General features: G+C 41.3%; 1 protein-coding gene across 11 annotated transcripts in view; it reads left to right on the top strand.

Moving 5' to 3' along the window:
- LOC126262390 (hemicentin-1) overlaps positions 1-21827 on the top strand; it is a 1144740-nt gene that overhangs the window by 951936 nt on the left and 170977 nt on the right. For all 11 annotated transcript variants that reach the window (XR_007546725.1, XR_007546724.1, XR_007546726.1 and 8 more), the window contains exons 12-13: positions 8022-8282; positions 18645-18902. Coding sequence is in view for 5 of the 11 variants with exons in the window: in XM_049958994.1 (XP_049814951.1) it covers positions 8022-8282; positions 18645-18902 (519 nt within the window). In the remaining 6 variants the exon portion in view is untranslated. The remainder of the gene's footprint in view (positions 1-8021; positions 8283-18644; positions 18903-21827) is intronic.

Below are 21827 nucleotides of genomic sequence, written 5' to 3'. Positions count from 1 at the left end.
ACAGAAAGCGCCCTGAAACCGTCTTTTGTTTGTTTCGCGGCCGTTAGCCACTAGTCACTTGAATCAGCAGTTGTCTTGTGACAGCCAGAGCGAGAGCACCAGCAGCAGCGAGTACTGTTTGTATAAAGCGTTTATTTTGCATTTTGTTTACGACCTTCCACTAAGGAAGGGATTCTATTAGTGTTTATCTGCTCTGCATAGTAACTAACAGTTCTTGATAAAACTTTACGTAGTTTTCGTGTTAGATTACTTAGTGTTTTCTTGATCGTTTAGAACAGAAAGCGCCCTAAAACCGTCTTTTGTTTGTTTCGCGGCCGTTAGCCACTAGTCACTTGAATCAGCAGTTGTCTTGTGACAGCCAGAGCGAGAGCACCAGCAGCAGCGAGTACTGTTTGTATAAAGCGTTTTTGTACTTATTTGCTGCGTTTAGCTTTTAAATAGTTTTTCTGGGAAAACCTAGCGTAGTTTTCGCGTCTCGTATTTCAGTGAGTGTTTCTTGATTATCAGAGTAGCTCATCAGAAGATTATCTTGGGAATTTGTCACCGTATAGAGTAGGGTAAACATAGTCATGTGTAGGGACTGTGGTTGTTGTGAGCGGACGCAAGGAGAATTGGCCACTCTCCGGGGACAGGTGGAGGCTTTGTCTGTTAGGCTCATCGAGCTCGAGGCGCAGGCGTCGGCTCGTAGTGGCGTTGGGGCAACTGTGGTGAGACCTATGCCTACTTCGGTGGCCTTGGAATCACATGGAACCCCTGATGTCGCTGCGTCTTCCGGCAGTGAGCATCTTACCGGTCAGCCATCACCCCAGGGTGAATGGTGGACAGTGGTGGGCTCGCGCGTGCCTGGCCGAAAGGCGAAGGTGGGATCTGGCCGCGTGGCAGCTGCCTTACCCCTTTCCAACAGGTACGGGGTGCTTCCTAGTGGTGATGACATCGTTTCCGAGCCACCACAGGATGCCTCGCCTGTTGGGCCAGTGGCCGATTCTCCGGCAAGGTCCCGACAGTCACAGAGGGCGGGCCTATTAGTTATAGGGAGCTCCAACGTTAGGCGGGTTATGGAGCCCCTCAGGAAAATAGCGGGTAGGTCGGGGAAGAATGCCAGTGTGCACTCGGTGTGCTTGCCGGGGGGTCTCGTCCGTAATGTGGAGGAGGCCCTTCCGGCAGCTATTGAACGCACTGGGTGTGACCGGCTGCAGATAGTAGCACATGTCGGAACGAATGACGCCTGCCGCTTGGGTTCTGAGGCCATCCTTGGTTCCTTCCGGCGGCTGGCTGATTTGGTGAAGACAACCAGCATCGCACGCGGAGTGCAAGCTGAGCTTAATATCTGCAGCATAGTGCCCAGAGTCGATCGCGGTCCTCTGGTGTGGAGCCGTGTGGAGGGTCTAAACCAGAGGCTCAGACGACTCTGCGACTATAATGGTTGCAAATTCATCGACCTCCGTTATTGGGTGGAGAACTGTAGGGCCCCCCTAGACAGGTCAGGCGTGCACTACACACCGGAAGCAGCTACTAGGGTAGCAGAGTACGTGTGGCGTGCACATGGGGGTTTTTTAGGTTAGAGGGACCCCCCCTTGGGCGAAACGATAAAATACCTGACGGCTTACCAGAGAGAACACTATCATCGTTGATAAAGAACGTCCGTCCTCAGAGACCAAAAACAGGAAAAGTTAACGTAATATTGGTAAACTGCAGGAGTATCCAGGGCAAGGTTCCTGAATTAGTATCTCTTATTGAAGGAAATAGTGCGCATATAGTATTAGGAACGGAAAGTTGGTTAAAACCGGAAGTGAACAGTAACGAAATCCTAGACACAGAATGGAATATATACCGCAAGGATAGGATAAACGCCAATGGTGGAGGAGTATTTATAGCAGTAAAGAATTCAATAATATCCAGTGAAGTTATTAGCGAATGCGAATGTGAAATAATCTGGGTTAAGTTAAGTATCAAAGGTGGGTCAGATATGATAGTCGGATGCTTCTATAGACCACCTGCATCAGCAACCGTAGTAGTTGAGCGCCTCAGAGAGAACCTGCAGAACGTCGTGAAGAAGTTTCGTGATCATACTATTGTAATAGGGGGAGACTTCAATCTACCAGGTATAGAATGGGATAGTCACACAATCAGAACTGGAGCCAGGGACAGAGACTCTTGTGACATTATCCTGACTGCCTTGTCCGAGAATTACTTCGAGCAGATAGTTAGAGAACCAACTCGTGAAGCTAACGTTTTAGACCTCATAGCAACAAATAGACCGGAACTTTTCGACTCCGTGAATGTAGAAGAGGGTATCAGTGATCATAAGTCAGTGGTTGCATCAATGACTACAAGTGTAATAAGAAATGCCAAGAAAGGAAGGAAAATATATGTGCTTAACAAGAGTGATAGGGCACAGATCGCAGAATATCTGAGTGACCACCATCAAACGTTCATTTCTGAGGAAGAGGATGTGGAACAAAAATGGAAAAAATTCAGAAACATCGTCCAGTACGCCTTAGATAAGTTCGTACTGACTAAGATCCAAAGCGAGGGGAAAGATCCACCGTGGTATAACAATCATGTACGAAAGGTACTACGGAAACAAAGAAAGCTTCACCATAGGTTTAAGAGTAGTCGAATCATAGCTGATAAGGAAAAGCTGAACGAAGCGAAAAAGAGCGTAAAGAGAGCAATGAGAGAAGCATTCAACGAATTCGAACATAAAACGTTGGCAAACAATCTAAACAAGAACCCTAAAAAGTTTTGGTCATACGTAAAATCGGTAAGCGGATCTAAATCCCCTATTCAGTCACTCGTTGACCACGATGGCACCGAAACAGAGGACGACCGAAGAAAGGCAGAAATACTGAATTCAGTGTTCCGAAACTGTTTCACTGCGGAAAATCGTAACACGGTCCCTGACTTCAGCCGTCGCACGGACGCCAAAATGGAAAATATTGAAATAAACGATATCGGAATTGAAAAACAACTGCTATCACTTAGTAGCGGAAAAGCATCCGGACCAGACGAGATACCCTTAAGATTTTACAGTGATTATGCTAAAGAACTTGCCCCCTTTCTATCAGCAATTTATCGTAGATCTCTGGAAGAACGTAAAGTACCTAGCGACTGGAAGAAAGCACAGGTCGTTCCCATTTTCAAGAAGGGTCATAAATCAGATGCGAATAATTATAGGCCTATTTCACTTACGTCAATCTGTTGTAGAATAATGGAACATGTTTTGTGTTCTCGTATTATGACGTTCTTAGATAATACAAATCTCCTTCATCATAACCAACATGGATTCCGCAAACAGAGATCATGTGAAACTCAGCTCGCCCTATTTGCCCAAGAAATTCACAGTGCCGTAGACACTGGCGAGCAGATTGATGCCGTATTCCTGGACTTCAGGAAGGCATTTGATACGGTTCCGCACTTACGTTTAGTGAAAAAAATACGTGCTTACGGAATATCGGACCAGGTTTGTGATTGGATTCAGGATTTCCTAGAAGAAAGAACACAACATGTCATTCTTAACGGTTCAAAATCTGCAGATGTAGAGGTAATTTCGGGAGTACCGCAAGGAAGCGTGATAGGACCTTTATTGTTTACAATATACATAAATGACTTAGTTGACAACATCGGTAGCTCCGTGAGGCTATTTGCAGATGACACGGTTGTCTACAAGAAAGTAGCAACATCAGAAGACTCGTACGTACTCCAGGAAGACCTGCAGAGGATTAATGAATGGTGCGACAGCTGGCAGCTTTCCCTAAACGTAAATAAATGTAATATAATGCGCATACATAGGGGCAGAAATCCATTCCAGTACGATTATGCCATAGGTGGTAAATCATTGGAAGCGGTAACGACCGTAAAATACTTAGGAGTTACTATCCGGAGCGATCTGAAGTGGAATGATCACATAAAACAAATAGTGGGAAAAGCAGGCGCCAGGTTGAGATTCATAGGAAGAATTCTAAGAAAATGTGACTCATCGACGAAAGAAGTAGCTTACAAAACGCTTGTTCGTCCGATTCTTGAGTATTGCTCATCAGTATGGGACCCTTACCAGGTTGGATTAATAGAAGAGATAGACATGATCCAGCGAAAAGCAGCGCGATTCGTCATGGGGACATTTAGTCAGCGCGAGAGCGTTACGGAGATGCTGAACAAGCTCCAGTGGCGGACACTTCAAGAAAGGCGTTACGCAATACGGAGAGGTTTATTATCGAAATTACGAGAGAGCACATTCCGGGAAGAGATGGGCAACATATTACTACCGCCCACATATATCTCGCGTAATGATCACAACGAAAAGATCCGAGAAATTAGAGCAAATACGGAGACTTACAAGCAGTCGTTCTTCCCACGCACAATTCGTGAATGGAACAGGGAAGGGGGGATCAGATAGTGGTACAATAAGTACCCTCCGCCACACACCGTAAGGTGGCTCGCGGAGTATAGATGTAGATGTAGACTAGACTGCCAGCAGGCGGAGCATCGGGAAGTTGTGGGGTAGGGAGGTGTGGAAAAAAAAAGGAGCAAAAAATGAGATGAGTGGGAAAAGACTGGCAAATGCATTGACAGATAGCTGCAAATAGACAGTCACTGACACTGACGGTTATGGAAGATAAGAAGGGGGAGGAGATGATAGGAAAAAGGAGGTGGAAACTGTTGGATGGAGAGTGTGGGGAGAGTATGTTACCTTAGGGTAAGGCCGGGATAATTACAGGAGTGGAGAATGTGTTGTAAAGATGACTCCCATCTGAGCTCTTCAGAAAAGCTGGTGGTGGAGGGGAGGATCCAGATGGCTCGGTTAGTGAAGCAGCCATTGGAATCAAGTCTGTAATGTTCAGCTGCATGTTGTGACACAGGCTGCACTACTTTGCTCTTGGTCACAGTCTGGCCGTAGCTGTTCATCCTGGTGGACAACTGATTAGTAGTCATACCATTATAAAAATCTGTGCAATGATTGCAGCAGAGCTGGTAAGTGACATGGCTGCTTTCACAAGTGGCCCCTACTGGGTTAGGATAAATCTGTGACCGGACTGGAATAGGATGTGCTGGGTGGGTGGATTGGGCAGGTTTTGCACCTGGGTCCTTCCACAAGGATATGATCCTTGTGGCAAGGGGTTGGGATTGGCAGTGGCATAGAGAAGGACTAGAATGTTGTAGATGTTGGGTTGGCAACAGAACACAACTTTAGGAGGGGTGGGAACTATCTCGTGTAGGATGTCACTCATTTCAGGGCACAAAGCCCTGGCAAAGGATGTGGTTCAGTTGTTCCAGTCTGGGGTGGTACTGGGTGATGAAGGGGACATCCCTTTTTGGCTGATACTTAGAGATGGTGGAAAGATTGGGGTCTGAAGGGAAATGGCACAGGAGATCTGTTTGCTGACTAGTTCTGGGGGATAGTGCCTGTCTGTTAAGGCCTTCGTGAGGCCCTCAGCTTAACGAGCAAGGGAGTTTTTGTCACTGCAGATACACTGTTCCCAGGTGGCCCAGACTATATGGGAGGGATTTTATGCTGTTAAAGTGATGACAGCTGTCAAAATGCAGATACTGTTGGTGATTGATGGATTTAATGTGGACAGGGGTGTGCGATGAAACCATCAGAGAGGAGGAGGTCAACATCTAGGAAGATGGGATGCTGGGTTAAGGAGGACTACATGAAGCAGATGGGAGAGAAGGTGTTGAGGTTGTGATGGAAGAAAGATGGGGTGTCCTAGCCCTGAGTTCAGATCATGAAGATATCATCAATGAACCTGAACCAGACTAGGAGTTTGGTGTTTTGCGAGGCTAAGAAGGTCTGTTCTAGATGGCCCATAAAAAGGTTGGCATAGGGGGGTGTCATGTGGGTGCCCATGGCTGTGCAGCAGAATTTTTTGTATACCTTTCCTTCAAATGAGAAGTAGTAGAATGTGTATGAACAGTGAGGTAGTGGGTTTAGAGTCCGTAGGACATTGGGAGAGGTAGTGTTCAATAGTGGTAAGACAATAGTATGAGGGATGTTGATATAAAGGGAGGTGATGTCAACAGTGATGAGTAGGGATTCAGGAGGTAAAGAGATGGGGATGGTGGAGAACTGGTGAAGTGCATCCCTATGTCACTCGCAAACCCAACCCTTTGCCACAAGGATCATATCCCTGTGGAAGACCCAGGTGCCCAATCCACCTGCCCAGCACATCCTATTACCATCCATCACAGGTTTATCCTAACCCTTCAGGGACCAGGCCACTTGTGAAAGCAGCAATGTCATTTAGCAGCTCTGCTGCAATCATCGTGCAGCTTTTTATATTGGTGTGACTACCAACCAGTTGCTCATCAGCATGAATGACCACTGCCAAACTGTGGCCAAGAGCAAACTAGACCACCTTGTGTCACAACATGCTGCTGAACATTACAGACTTCACTAACTTAACCATCTGGATCCTCCCCTCCACCACCAGATTTTCTGAAGTGCACAGATGGGAATCTTTACAATGCATTCTCCACTCCTGTAATTATTCCGGCCTTAACCTAATGTGACAAACTCTCCCCATACTCTCCATCCAACAGTTTCCACCCCCTTTTTCCTATCATCTCCTCCCCATTCTTATCTTCAACCCTGTTTTTTTGCAGTGCTCTGCCAATGCTTTCGCCAGTCTTTTCCTACTCATCTCATTTTTTGCTCTTTTTTTTCCTCACCTCCCTGCCCCACAACCTCCTGATGCTATGCCTGTTGACAGTCTAGTGTTTGCACACTCCACCAGACAGCGTTCATCTCTCTCCCCATCTATACACTACTACCCTTTCCACTTCCCTGCCCCCTCCAGATTGCTACTTTCATCTCACATGATGTTGCATTCCGGCCTGAGATGCTGGATTTGGCAGTCGTGTGTGTGTGTGTGTGTGTGTGTGTGTGTGTGTGTGTGTGTGCGCGCGCGCGCAATTGTTTGTGTGTATGTTAGTGGTGTGTGTTTCTCTCTTTTATTGATGAAATCTGTAGCCGAAAGCTTTACTTGAGTGTCGTTTAATTGTACCTGTCTGCAACTTGATGGATCTTCTTTATGGTAAGTAGCAATCTGTCTTTTCCTATTTTATTGATATCCCTACCTGGGGTTTCTGTTCTTTGACATACAAAAGTTACGTTTTTTTCCAGTAGAATGTTAATTCTCAATAAAAATGGGGTGTTCCTATTTAAGATATTGAAGTTTTCCCCTTCCCCGCAGGGCATCAATATTACCATTGAAAGGTAGCATTTTTAAAAAGATGGAACACTTATTTTTCTGTTTTTTAATCTGGTGCATAGTTTTTGAGATATTTTAATGTCTCAAGATAAAAAAACTTTCCCTGTATATATGAGACTCCCACTTTCACAAAGACAAACACAATACTTTTTGAAGTCAGCTGGTTCTTACATCAGTATGCGATAAAAAATAGAGCAAGTTACATGTTACCTATCAACAGACTACAACTACATGAAAAAACTCTGAGATTATATAGGTAAGCAAATTAAAAATGGAATCATTTACGGGAAGTGTGATCCAGATCTAAGAAAAATAGTAAAGGGGACTTGGAAAAATACCTGAAAAATAATGTTACAATAGTGTAGAAGATTTCTTGAATGATGGTTGTGTAAAATAGTATCTTCCTAAAGAAGTAACAGTCTTTGTATTGTAACCATAGATTATATTTCATGATAACTGTGTCAAACAGTATCTGTCTGCAAAAATAACACAATATTTTTTTTTATAGCCTGGATAAATTTTGCTAGTCTATATAATATTTCCAATATTTTGGCAAGCATTAGTAGCTGTGGTTCACAAACAATTTCTGAAATAACAGTAAGATATGATTGACTTTTGAATATTAATCAGTTACTCATTCTTGATTATTGGGTTTTTCACCAACACAATAAGAAAAAAAATATTGATGGGGGAAACCAAGCTACAATTATGAATTGCAATTATGCAATTCAAAAATGTACTTACAAAGTAAGTTATTTTTACTTCTTCATTGGACTTGCTAACTACTTGTGTTGATGTATATTTCAGACCCACCAGGTAACATCACAGTTTCAAATAAAGTGGTTTATGTAACTGAAGGACATGTTCCAGAGAAAGTTCTGTGCAATGCAAAAGCATATCCGGAGGCTAGTTATCAGTGGTGGAAAGAAGGTGAAAAAGAACCAATAGTAAAAGGAAAAACACTCATGCTGAACTTTGCTGTACATCGTCGTAATAGTGGAAACTACATTTGTGAAGCTTCCAACCGGCATGGAAATACAACTCAAAAAACAACAATAAATGTTCTGTGTAAGTGTTCAAATCTTTCATGATTACTTATGTGTGAGATTAGGGATAATTACTTGTGTCCTAAACTGTCAGTACCTATGTTACATATGTATCCATCATTTGATTTGGCCTTTTCCTCCAAAATATTAGTTACCCTGCATGCAAAATACAGCAAACGTTTAAAGTACACTGTCACATTCTGATTTTCCAAGGATATATATTTACATTCTTTGATTTTTATTTACTCTTTAAGTATTTGCTGCTTATTACACCACATTTCACAGTGCTTTCACATGATTTTTTCTCTTTTAGGAAATAAATTAGTTTTTACACTTCTCTTTCAGAAGATGCATCTGTTCATTGTTTCAATTATTCATAAATCATATTGCATAGATAACATGATGAAGGAAAGCCCAGAGGGGTATTTAGTGAGACATGTTTTCATTACCATTGAGGCATAAATGTCATGAATTTTGTTGAGGCCAGGAGTTGATCCCGACTGTGGTGGAGGATTCAGCCACTAGTAGGTCAGGAAAAGGTGCTGCTTCCTTGCTTGGATGTAGGTTTTAGAGTTGGTGGTGACTGTAACTGCTTATCAAGTTTTTAATGAAACATAGCTATATGCAATTACAGAGTTTTACTCATTTTGATACAGAGGCAGGAATGCAGTGAGAAGGAATGCAGTGAGCAGAAGACTTTTGCCCCTCAGTGAGACTGGTGGCTGCCGGCACGCCAAATACCATGCTCAGCAACTGCCAGCCCACTAGCCACCACAGCACACATTATAAGTGATGGGTGGTGGCATCAGCGAAGCTACCATTGAAGTGCATCAGATGCAGCTTCTGGCAGCCTGACTAACCTGTGGTCACTGCATACCAAACCAATAAGGACAGTGTTAAACTGTAACATCCATCTTAGCCAAAGTTGAAGGTATATGCATATGCCTGCATGGGCAGTGGTCAGCAAAGATGATGGCTCTCAGAAACCAGTGTACAGCAACAGATACACTGGGTAGCCGTAACTCAGGCTTGGAGACAAGATCCACCAGGAAAGCAGTCACCAGCAGAAGATAGCCTCTGGCAGGTGATGCAGTAATGCGAAGGTGCTGTCTACATTCAGTCTCCAGGTCAAGCAGACACCTGCTGTTAGCGGGGACTGAAGTCCTTGGAAGGTGACTGGTTGCTTCATCTTGTACTGCAGTAGCCTTCACCTCGAAGTGAACAGCTGATGAAGAATGGTGGTGTTGGGCATCACCTACTCGCCTTGATATGGTCATGTACAAAGTATGTCAGCGAGCATCTGAGAACACCTGAGAGTGAGGACCAGATTTGGGGCAGTATTTATGAGAGTCTACTAGTCAGTTCTGCTCCGGGCAGCAGTACCCCCACAGAGACAGCAGGCTGTAGCAGCCGGGTGTTGCCACTGGGGCAATGACTTCATTTGTTCGGCTCTTCTTCTTTATCCAGCACCTGCAGGACCTTACCGATAGCTGTAACATTGCCCTTCTTCACCCTTCAGAAGTGTTAGCCAGCTTCTTCCACTTTGTCAGCTTCCAGAGTAAGTGCTCTTTTGTTCTGAATATACCTACTTGCAAAACAGTGTTGGGGCTTTAGGCTGATACTTGCTTGCCTCTGTATGACATTTGGCTGAGCATAACAGGAGAAGTTCATTACATCAGACCGAGTCATGGGAACACTCCTCTCTCCTAGAAGAAATTCAGTTTCTTGATTGTGACCTGTTTACATTTTTGGACAACAAATATGATAACATATGTTTTACAGTTTGGCATGATAATACAAGATTTTCCTCTTCTTCTTATTGTTAGCATAAAGCACGTGGTTCATTGGCTTTTCCTTAATTCTAAATGGTTAGCCCAATCTGTTGGCAACTGATACTTAGGTAGTTTTTCACCCAAAGTAGACATGGTTACACAAAACAAAGTCAAATCCACAGTGGTACCAGCAACTGAGAGTCTCATAGTCATAATTCTATTATGCTGCTCATTGTGGTACTGCTAAACATGCTGGAACATTGCTCAGTGGTAAAGTGACTGCTCTAAATGGTTTTTCCAGCCAGTGCTGTGAGGTGTGTGTCAGAGTCATTATAGTTGCCCCTGTGGTAGCACTGCTTGTAGCACGGAATCCATTTCTCTTCCCTCCTCATTTATGAAGGATGGATGTATGTGGTTTATAATCTCACAGTGCATCCCATTACCACAGAAAATCCCTACTCGAATTACACACTGTACTGTCTACCAATCCTATTACAAGAAATCATAAGCACAAATTTAAACTGTACCCATATCATGTTTTATGACAAAGCTGTTCAATATATCTTGTACAGCTGAATACTCACTGACACAACGTGAGACTGCACTGCTCCTTGTGTACAACCTACACACTAGCTTCTGCCTCCTACCTTCTAGTTTTACCTCCCACTTCTTTGTAGGTAATGGCACTGATACCTGTGGTAACGTTTCTAGTATAACCTTAAAATGTGTAACGCATCCTGTGTGCATAATGTAAGTTCGTATTGGTGTTTGCAACGTCACATTCACAGATGATGTCATCTCTATGACTTATTATGGCCCTTTTCGATGCATATTAAATTTCTGCATTGTGCCGTTTGCTGTATAGGGACATGCAAGCATGACCCTTTGGCCAACGCCTTACTCAGGCAACTTAACATTACGTTGCATTCATCCCTTCCTGCTCCGCAAGGTCTTTGGCATTCCTCTTTGATACCCACTTCCAGACATCCTTCAATGTTTTCACAAATTTTGTATTTATTCCACACTTTTTCCACTCTTAGCTTTAATAAATTAAATTCTACCGTATAACGCCTTGTGTAGAGCCCAACACTGTTATGCAGTTTTGCACTGTATGTGTCTATGACATAGGGTAGATAAGCTTCCCAGTCCTTATGGCGAATATTCGCATTATAACTTTTCATTTTACTGATGATACAGTGAACACACTCAGTCCTTCCATTTGCCAGAGGGTGGAAGAGACAAGTTCTAAGCTTGCAGATTTGCAGTGGGTGGCATAGTTGCTTAATTAGTTCAGATATGAAGTTTTTGTCTTGGCCCATAGTTCTTGTGTCGAGGACACCAAGCTTCAGTGATTAGTTTTTCACCATTGCATGTGCTACTGCACTTGCTTGTTGTTTCAGGATGTGAATCATTGTAATGTAATGTGGACAGTGATTTACGATAGTTAATATATAGCAGTTACCCACTGGTATCCTGTTAAAGGGACCCATAATGTCCATGCCTCATTTCATATAGTTTAAACACCTCTGGCAATCTTTGACGTGGTATTCATCGACGGCTCAAATTGACATGTTGTGTACATGACATGCTATTCTTGACATATTGGTCAATGTCCTTGCTTCATATTCTTCACCAAAGCCATTCAGTTACTCTATGATCCATTGTCCCATGCCCTCCATGTCCTGCTAACATGTGATCACGAGCTTCTTTTAATATTTATTCCTTCAGTGCTCCAGGTACTATGACACAAGGCCCAGACTTTGTCATCCTACACAGTAGCCTGTCACAAACAATGATCTGTGCTTACATTTTGAATACGTGGCAGTCTGCATCAGCGAACTGCATCTTCTGCCACTCCACATGGCTTCAACCAAGTGCTTTTAACCCCAGTTTTCATGCTCAGACCATCTGAATTGCCATGCTTCCTGTCAGATTTGTGCATTACCTACAAATAAAATGTGAGTAATTTTAGTGCCCACCGAGTCAATCTACTTGAAGGATATTTCAGTCCTAATAGCCACTTTAATACTGCATAGATAATTACAACTTTGAATTTAGTGCCGTACAGCTGACAATGAAAGTAAGTAATATTGTAAATTAACATCAGTACCTCTTTCAGTAGTTGAGTAATTCTGCTGCAGTTCATTTAAGTGTTTTGCTTAACATGCTGCTGGGTGGTCATTACCATCTACTTCCTGATTTAGAACATATCCCACTGACTGGTTGCTCATACCAAAAGGCAGAATAAACTCTTTTCCGTAATTCAGAAATACTAACATAGGTCTAGCTGTTAGTGCCTATTTCAGCCCCTCAAATCAGATTGACAGTCAGCTGTTCACTGAAATTTTGCATCCTTTAACAAATTTGTTAATGGTCTACCAACATCAGCAAACACTTGACAAATTTTCTATAATAATTGTGTAACCTTAAAATGACTGCAAATGTTCACATTTTGCAGCAGCAAGAAATCTGAGACTGTACATACCAATCTTAGATTGGTGCTTACTCGGTCATGGCTAAATAAACAGATTAGACTTCTACCGTAGCAAAGTGACATTTTTTAATACTTAATGTTAAGCACCCTAAATGTACCTCTTAAACGCTCCTTCAAGCTGTAGCCTGTGCCCCTTCACGTACCTAGAAAAAACAATAATATCACCTACGTAGACCATACACTGACCTGTTTTTAATACCGCTGACATGCTGTCTCATAATCACTGAATGTGGCCAGTACATTCTTAAGTCCAAAAGATACCCACTAATATTAGTAATGACCACATGGTATGGTAAATGTGATCTTCAGCTGGTTCTCTAGCACTACTTCAAAGTGGTACTAATCATTTTTGAGATCCATTGTTGAAAAATACTTCCATTGACCCAAGTTCTCCAATCTTTCCTGAATATTTGGTATCGGATATGCATCCATCACAATTCTGGCATTTAAACAATGGTAGTCACAACAGAACCTGTATTTCCTCATCCCACATTGCTATTTTGGGCATGATGACAACAGGTGCTCCCCAGGGACTATCACACTCTTCAGTAAAGCCATCATTTAGTTGTTGATTGATGAACTCCTCCATTATTGGTTGCAGGAGAAAAGGTATTCTGTATGGGTTCTTATAGACAGGAGGATTATCCCCCCATCAGGATCCTGTGTTGCATCATTGGTGTTGCTAGTGAGGGTCCATAAGGACTGAACAAATCTGTGAACTGTGTCAATAGCATTTCTATAGCTACCCTACCTTACCATTCCATCTGATTCACTTTTTTGCATAATACAGGTGCATTAATTGTTTGCTTAAAGCAGAGGTCCACTTTACATGTCTAAATCATCCTCGTCCAGGTCATCTAGTATGGAAATTAATAATACTTTTGGCTAAACCACTCTGTCAGCGCCAAAATTATCCACACTAGCCGGAATCAAGTATTCTCCATTCACTCCCTGCACTTGTGCCACACTCCTGTGTATAAACCAGTGTGATCCATCCAAATTGCCACTGTGTTTCAATGGCTCTATAATGTGTAAGTATCACTCAGGAGGTGAGTACCTACATTTATCAAGAGCAATTTTCCTGTGCCTTTTAACAGTTTATAGTGCAAATGGGCCTTAATGATTCTGTATGCATTTTTATCAGTTCCAATTTCATGCTAAGAGAACCTTGTGTCAATATATCATTTGCAGCTGTCTCTTCCAGTGAGAGCAATGTTCCACCAAGTTCAACAATGTGCTAAGAAAAATCAATTTTTGCATGATGCTTATTCAAGAAACCAGCTACACGATTGTACAGTACCCCTCACTGACAAACGTCAACACTTTCATATGCTCTCAAAAATTTCTTGCCCCATATAAAAATTGAACAATATTGACCTCAATGATGCCACTTCATTGTCCCTTACTCCACATAATCTATATTGTAAGGAATTCACTCTTTCTGCCCAGGAGGGTAGGATAAATGAGCCTCTGTGTCCTACCTAAAAGGGTAGCATACATGGACTCCTGTGTCCATTAAAAATCAATGTTCTGTACCATTCACCATGCCAAATAAGCAACATTCTGCTTCTGCACATGTCTTTATAGCATGAATTTCACTGCAAAAGCCCCAGTTGCAGAATTCATCTTAATGTCTAATGAACTTCCACCCTGTTTCTTATTCCTACAATCCCACATGCGGTGTCCTACCACTACACCCTCACAGCACTTCTGTGGTTGGCAGTATTGCTTTCAAAAGTGCCTCACACATCCACACCTATAACATATTAGTTCTTAGGAGAAAACGCTCCATTTATTCTGCACCTGTGTTGCTATATCCATCTCTTCCAGCTGTATAGCAACAATAATAACAGCACCAAGATCCTTCAAGTTTTACGTATGATCTGTCCTTGTCATATCAGATGAAGTCAACCTCAAAAAAAAATCTAGCATTCTATGTTCTGCAACCTTGTTCTGCATTAACTCATAAGTTTGTGCATTGCTTTCCTGACCCTGTCCAAGAATGTTTCCACTTTTTCATTCCATTTTTAGGATATTTCATTGAGTTGCTCCCTAAAGAATATGGTACTGTTCCATTTATTGTAGTGATGAATGAGCCCATTTTTGAGTTGCCGAAATGTATGTGTTTCATTCAACCCTTCATGGTATGCTGTGTATGTCTTTGCCTCATCCATTAACTGTGGTATGTCCATGTGCAACTGTACTTCATGCATCCAATCACTCAGCCTCATGGCAGCATCCAAGTTATCAATAAATGCTACTACATCCTTAGTTGTTTCCTGAAAATGGTGTCGCCAGACTAGCAGTGGCTGAATTCAAGGTAAGCGTGGATATTCTGATTGAAGCTTTTGTTTCTACTACCCCAGCAAGTTCACTCTGTCTACCCATGTTGCTTACTGACAGAGCATCCACCTGCCTTTACGAAGTAGAATTACTTTCGTCCAGCTTAGCCACTTGTTTCACCAAAGATTCAGCTGCTTCATAATGATCAAAGCTTGTGTTTCTCATCCTAGCATTTGTGCAGATCCCATCCACTGAAACACAATACACTTGAAGTATGCAAAAATTCAATGATAACCAGTACAAGCATTCAGACATACAACAAAAGAAATACCTTCAATATTTATGACAAATAACCAAGCACATCAAATCAGTACAACAATGTGTCTCGTGCCCATTACATCGCCAAGTACTGTTTTTAGCTGGTACTGACTGTGTACAAGGAAACTTGTGGCCCACTAAATTACACTGCTGGCATCTCTCTGGCCAAAACTAGTGTTCCATATAGTTTTCCTTATACTAAGACACATCTACAGGTCCTTCCAGTTTCATACAATGCATCTGAAGATTTTTATGCACAAATCTCACCACCATTCCCATGCCCAAGAACATAGGAAACCCCAAAAATAGAAAAACATGTAGCACAGAGTTGGTGATTATGTCGCACTTGGTGCTTCCTCTTGATGAATGGCAGCAGTCGATGCTGCAGACACTTCTGACACCAGAAAGTTGGTGTGTCTGAAGTTGGTTGCTTTACCTGGATGGTGGTTGTCCACGCTGCAGCAAATACTTTTGGTAGCAAAATGTTTCGGCCAGTAGTTGACCCATGTATTAGCATAGGATTGGCCATTTGTACGTCAGGAAATGATGCTGCTTCCTTGCTTGGACATGGGTTGTATAAGTGGTGGTTACTGGAACTGCTTGCCAAGTCATCAATGAAACATTAATTTTTACAACTGTCTTTTATTCATTTTGATACAGAGACAGGATTGTGGCAGGTGGGAGGTTATTGCCTCTCAACGATATTGATGGCTGCCAGTGTGCCAAACACCCTGGTCAGCAACTGCCATCTTTCGGAGTCAGAACAACAAGCATAGCAATGATGGATGGTGGTATCAGTGAAACTGCTGCCAGAGTGTATCAGACATAGCATCTGGCAGCCTGACTGGCTCGTGGCACCCTTAACACACCAGAGACGATGGTGTTACACTGTAACATTCAACATGGATCAAGTCAAAGTCATATGCCCGCACTGGCAATGGTCAGCAGCAATAAAGGCCCTCAGAAGCTGCTGTGCAGCAACAGAGAGACTGGGAAGCCCTAGCCCAAGCTCTAAGATATGATCCACGAGGGAGGTGGTCACCAGCAGAAGATAGACACTGGCAGGTGATCCAGTGGTGAGAAAGAGCCAAGTTCCCATATATATGGTTCCCAGCTCAGGCAGACACCTGCTGCCACTGGAGATGACATCCTTGGAAGGTGATTGGATGCTTCATCTGGCACTGCAGTAGTCTTCACCTTGACATTAATGGCTGATGAAGAACAGTGGTTTTCGGCATCGTGTACGCATCATGATATGGTCAAGTATAAAGTATGCCAGCGAACATCTGAGAACATCTGATAGTGAGGGTCTGATTTGGGGTGGTGTTTATGAGAATCTACTAGCCAGCAGCTACTTTCCAACACCAGGATCTCCTCACCAGAAGAGACGACTGTCTGCAGAGGACAGGTGTCACCATTGGGTGCTGATGACTTCATTTGTTCTGCTCTTCTTGTTAAGTCAGCTCCTGCAGGAGTCTTCCCAGTATTCTACCAATGAACCAAAGTTTGCCACCTTCCTTACACATGACAGAGCCTATGTAATCATTTCATTTCATATTCCTACAAAGTGTTACACCCAGGTATTTGTATGAACTGTCCGATTGCAACTGACTCATTGATATTATAGTCAAAGGATACTACAGTTTTTCGTTTTGTGAAGTGCACAGTTTTACTTTTCTGAAAATTTAAAGCAAGTTGCCAAGCTTTGAAGATCTGACTGAATATTCATGCAGCTTCTTTCAGACAGTACTTCGTTATAGATAACTGCATCATCTGCAAAAAGTGTGAGGTTACTATTAATATTGTCCACAAGGTCATTAATATGCAGCATTAACTGAATGCTATCTCCAGGATGGTTAAATATATGAGTTCCAATGTTTCATCACTGTATTTGTTGGTTTTAAGCAAATACGTCAAATGGGCAGTTTTGTAGATACATAATTAAGACTCTAAATGTCCATCCTTGTTTCAAGAAATTTTGCAGAGAGATGCACTTAGCTTTAGGCCAACAACACTAATTACTACCTCTTGTGGAATTAAGGGAACACATTATATGCTCACATTTTATGGCCTGATATGAGACCAAAAATCTCCTCTGTTTGAATCAATGTAGGTTCCACATACTGAGATCTTGTGAAACTCACCTCCCTCTCAGCAAGATAAAGAAGATCCTAAGAGTCAGGCATCACAGAGAGGTTTACACTTAATAATTTGTGGGTGTACTTTCATAGAAGAGTGAAGCAACATATCACTTCCTCTCACTTATGCTTCACAGAATGACCATACAGTAAAATATGAGTATATGGAGAATTACTGACAGATATTCTTCTCACACACTATACACAAATGGAAAATGAAAGGGAGGAAATGCTAGCTATACTCAATGTACCTTCTGTGACAAACCTTGAATTGGAATGTGGAGCATAGATGCATATATAATATTCTACAGCCTTGCTTTTGCACAATAATGACAATAAACACTTATTAATCCTTTTGAAATGGGGCCCACATCTCACTCAGGCTCTTGCTGTAGGCTTGTGCCTGATTGAGACTCAGGCTCTGCCTCAAAAGAGTTAACATTAGACTATTGCAGAAGACAGTAGAGATTGGAAGGAAAAAAAAAATACTTAGCTACCTTGTCTAGAGGTGAAGACAGTGAGAGATACTTCTTAGCTCAAAACAGGTTGACTTGAGTTTTTTGACCAGTTTATTAATATGATGATTCTATTATAATTTGTTATTCACCTAAATTAAAATAAATTACACAAAAATGTTCTTGTTGTAATTGATCAACAATATATGTATGTATATATGCGTATAGTATAGTTATTGTCAATAATTGTCAGCGGCAGGAGATACGGCATAAATTGTTCCAACTGTTACATGTTTACTGGGTTAAATCTGTGAAGTAGAGCACCCTGATGTCAAGAAACTTAACAACATAATGTTTGTAAACACCACTTGATGACCAACGTCATGCCAGAATCATTTTATGTCAGTTTTTTTTCCACGAACATTTTTTCATAAAGTGTAAATCGTGGGAAAATTATAAATATGTTTACAAAAAACTGCGTGTGAATTTACATTGTGGACACAGGAAATTTGATGGGAGCTATAAAAAATGATGGAAATGGCAGGAAAATGTTAATTTTGGGAACATAAAAGCAGGGATATACTGTAGTTTGCAATTGCATTATACGCGTTTGTGTAGGATGAGGAGTTAAGCAGTTTGCTGTGAGCCAAGAGAGAAAATCACAATTGAAAGGTACTAAAAACTGAAGAAGTGATATGAAGAAATGTAGTTAGTCACAAAGAAGGAGAAATTGTGAATAAAGCATGAAATGAGAGCTTCTCTTCCTGGGTGTATGCTCATACTTGTAGATTCCCCCCTCCCCAGCCCCACCCCATTTCTCTCTAGCATTTCATTTTATTGATCTCTGTTCTATATATCAGTTTTTGTATTTTAACACTTTATGTATTCACTAGTCTGAAATACACTTTTTTTTTATTTTTACAGATAAGCCAGAATGTGCCATCACTCAAGCTGAAATGGATGGAAAATTGGTTTTAACATGTTCTACAAGTGCAAATCCACCAGAAGTTGATTTCACTTGGCGAATCAAGAATGAAAATGACACAATAGAAGAAAATGTGGAGAAAAAAGGGCAAAGCAGCATTCTCACTCTGGAATCTTATGTTGAAAATTTCCGCACATATTTGTGCTTTGCAAATAATAGTGTGGGAGTAGGAATTCCTTGTGAAAGAGACGTCACAGGTGAGAATGAAATATACCTTTTTCCTTCTTATATTGCAGAATCCATAGATCCTTAACGTATATGCAAAATATGAGCAATTTTATGTGCACTTCACATTTTATAGTCTTCTTCTTACATCTATAATACAGCTTCGGCACACCTGAAAGACAATATGAATGGGCAACAGTAAAAATTTTTATCAGGTAACTTTTATACATTGATGGAAAATTTGGGCAGAATGTAAATAATCTAGGAGTAAAGGCAACGTGTGTGTGTGTGTGTGTGTGTGTGTGTGTGTGCTTGTACTTTGTCCAAAAGCAAGTGAAATTTGAAGTGGTTGTGTAACAGTGAATCAATCAGTGCCTAACTACTCAGAAAGCTGTTATCCTTACTCCTAAAGTGTTTACACTTTTGTACATTGTCAGACATAGGTAAAAAAACATTTATAGTTGCAATATGCAGCTTGTGAGAGTTACGAACCAAAGACTCTTCATCTGACCACACAAAAGAATAATAATTTAAGTAAATATAGCTCTTCTAGGATTAAAGAATCTCAGGTCATGGAACACACAGCAAAGACATCATGGAAGGGAACTTAATTGTGAATGCTAATAAGAAACAAGATTTGAAATCCTGAGGATCTGCAAAAAGAAAGAAAAGCAGCAAATAAGTCAGAGATAGGGAAGGACAATTTGACAAACTTGCATAGACAAGACAAAATAGGGTAGAAACATAGAATAAGGTAAGAAGAAAAATTGTTGGAAGAGAAGCAGTGAAGGGAATGAAGAAACTAAAGAATATGGAGAATACAAATGGAATTCCAAAGAGGAAATGAGTTGATGAGGATGTGCAGTGAACAGTGTGAGTGAATAGATGGGGATATGTAGTGTAACAGTGTAACAATGGAAGAACTATGGTGGGAGGACACTGAATAAGGGAAAAGAAAATGGAGAACAAGTTGATGAAAATTGGGTGTTGTGGAACAGTCATATGATGTGAAGAAGTGTCCATGTGTGAACTTCTGATGTACTTGTGCATTGCCATGTAGTGAAGTGAATACAAACTGATTACATCTTTCATATTTTGTTGAAAAGAAATAATTTCCATATAAAAACTGCAGAAACAGCGATTACTAAGTATGTTCTTTCATTTCCTTATGCACTTAAGTTGTAACAAAGTAAGTAAACACAAAGAACATTAATCAACACTCTTTATTGATAGTAAAGACTCTCTGCCAAACCAGCAATTCATCTTCTATCTCTTGCTTTGGCTACTTGCACAGGACCTAATGTCATCTCAAGTCAGTTATATTGTGTGTAAAAACAATAGTAATTTTGACAAATTGCCTGTTGGCATCTGTTTTGAGTTCTTTGACCAACATTTTTTTGATAATTCTTCTAACGTTTCACAAGCACGAGTGGATAGCATTGTCAAAGCATCACCCTCAATTGCAGTCAATTGGAGTCAAGCTCACAGCTGCAGATTATATGTGGCATGTCAACATCCAAGAGTTTTTCTGTGCTCATTTCTGCTGTGGTTCTGCCCTTGCTACCTGCAACAGTTTTTTTTCTACAGCACAGGAATCCAGGATCTGTTCATCTGGAGGCTTTCTTCTTTCTTGTTGAGCTATTGTCTTGTTTGTATATTTCTATATCTTCCCTAAACAAGCAGTTGTAATAGCTCTTCTCTACAGCAGGAACTACAGTGTCAGCAAATTTCATTATATATAATAACATATATGTTCAGTCTCACCCAATGTATGCTCCATCATGGCCAATTTATCTGCCTGTCCCAACCTGCAGTGCCAGTTGTGTTTGGTGATACTGATGTTGACTGATCCTACAGTCATTCCAACATATGCTTTTCCACATGTACGTGGTATTCAGAATATTCCCAACATTGCAAGTGAGTTCCTATTATCCTTTTCCAATCTGAGGCACTCTTTGACCTTCTTTGTCAATTTATAAATAGTCTTGTTTGCGTAATATATGGCCGATTCTGCCTGCCACTCTAGGAGTGTATGGTGGAAAGTCTGTACAGCTAAACATCTACATCTACATTCAGACTTAAGAGCCTAGCAGAGGGTTCATTGAACCATTTTCATACTACTTCTGTACCGTTCCTCTCTCGAATGGTGTGTGGGAAAAATGAACACCTAAATCTTTCCATTCGAGCCCTGATTTCCCTTATTTTATTGTGATTATCATTTCTCCCTATGTAGGTGGGTGTCAACAAAATATTTTTGGATTCGGAAGAGAAAGTTGGTGATTGAAATTTCATAAATAGATCTCGCCGCAAAGAAAACTGCCTTTGTTTCAGTGACTGCCACCCCAACTCGCGTATCATGTTAGTGACACTCTTACCCCTATTCCACGATAACACGAATGGAGCTGCCCTTCTTTGCATTTTTCGATGTCCTCCGTCAATCCTACCTGGCAAGGATCCCATACCGCGCACCAATATTCCAGCAGAGGACGGACAAGTGTAAAGTAGGCTGTCTCTTTAGTGGGTTTGTCGTATCTTCTAAGTGTTCTGCCAACAAAGGGAAATCTTTGTTTCGCCTTCTCCACAATATTGTCTATGTGGTCTTTCCAATTTAAGTTGCTCGTAATAGTAATTCCTAGTTATTTAGTCGAATTGACAGCCCTTAGATTTGTGTGATTAATCGTATACCCAAAATTTATTGGATTTCTTTTAGTACCTATGTGGTGACCTCACACTTTTCTTTGTTTAGTAACAATTGCCATTTTCGCACCATACAGAAAATCTCTGTAGACAATTTTGTAATTGGAATTGAACGTCTGATGATTTTACTAGACAGTAAATTACAGCGTCATCTGAAAACAATCTAAAGGCGTTGCTCAGATTATCACCTAGATCATTTATGTAAATCAGGAATAGCAGAGGGCCTATAACACTACCTTGCAGAACACCAGATATCACTT

Source organism: Schistocerca nitens, chromosome 6 (assembly GCF_023898315.1).
Source record: "Schistocerca nitens isolate TAMUIC-IGC-003100 chromosome 6, iqSchNite1.1, whole genome shotgun sequence".
Taxonomy (NCBI): domain Eukaryota; kingdom Metazoa; phylum Arthropoda; class Insecta; order Orthoptera; family Acrididae; genus Schistocerca; species Schistocerca nitens.
This window is presented reverse-complemented; position numbering and strand designations above follow the sequence as displayed.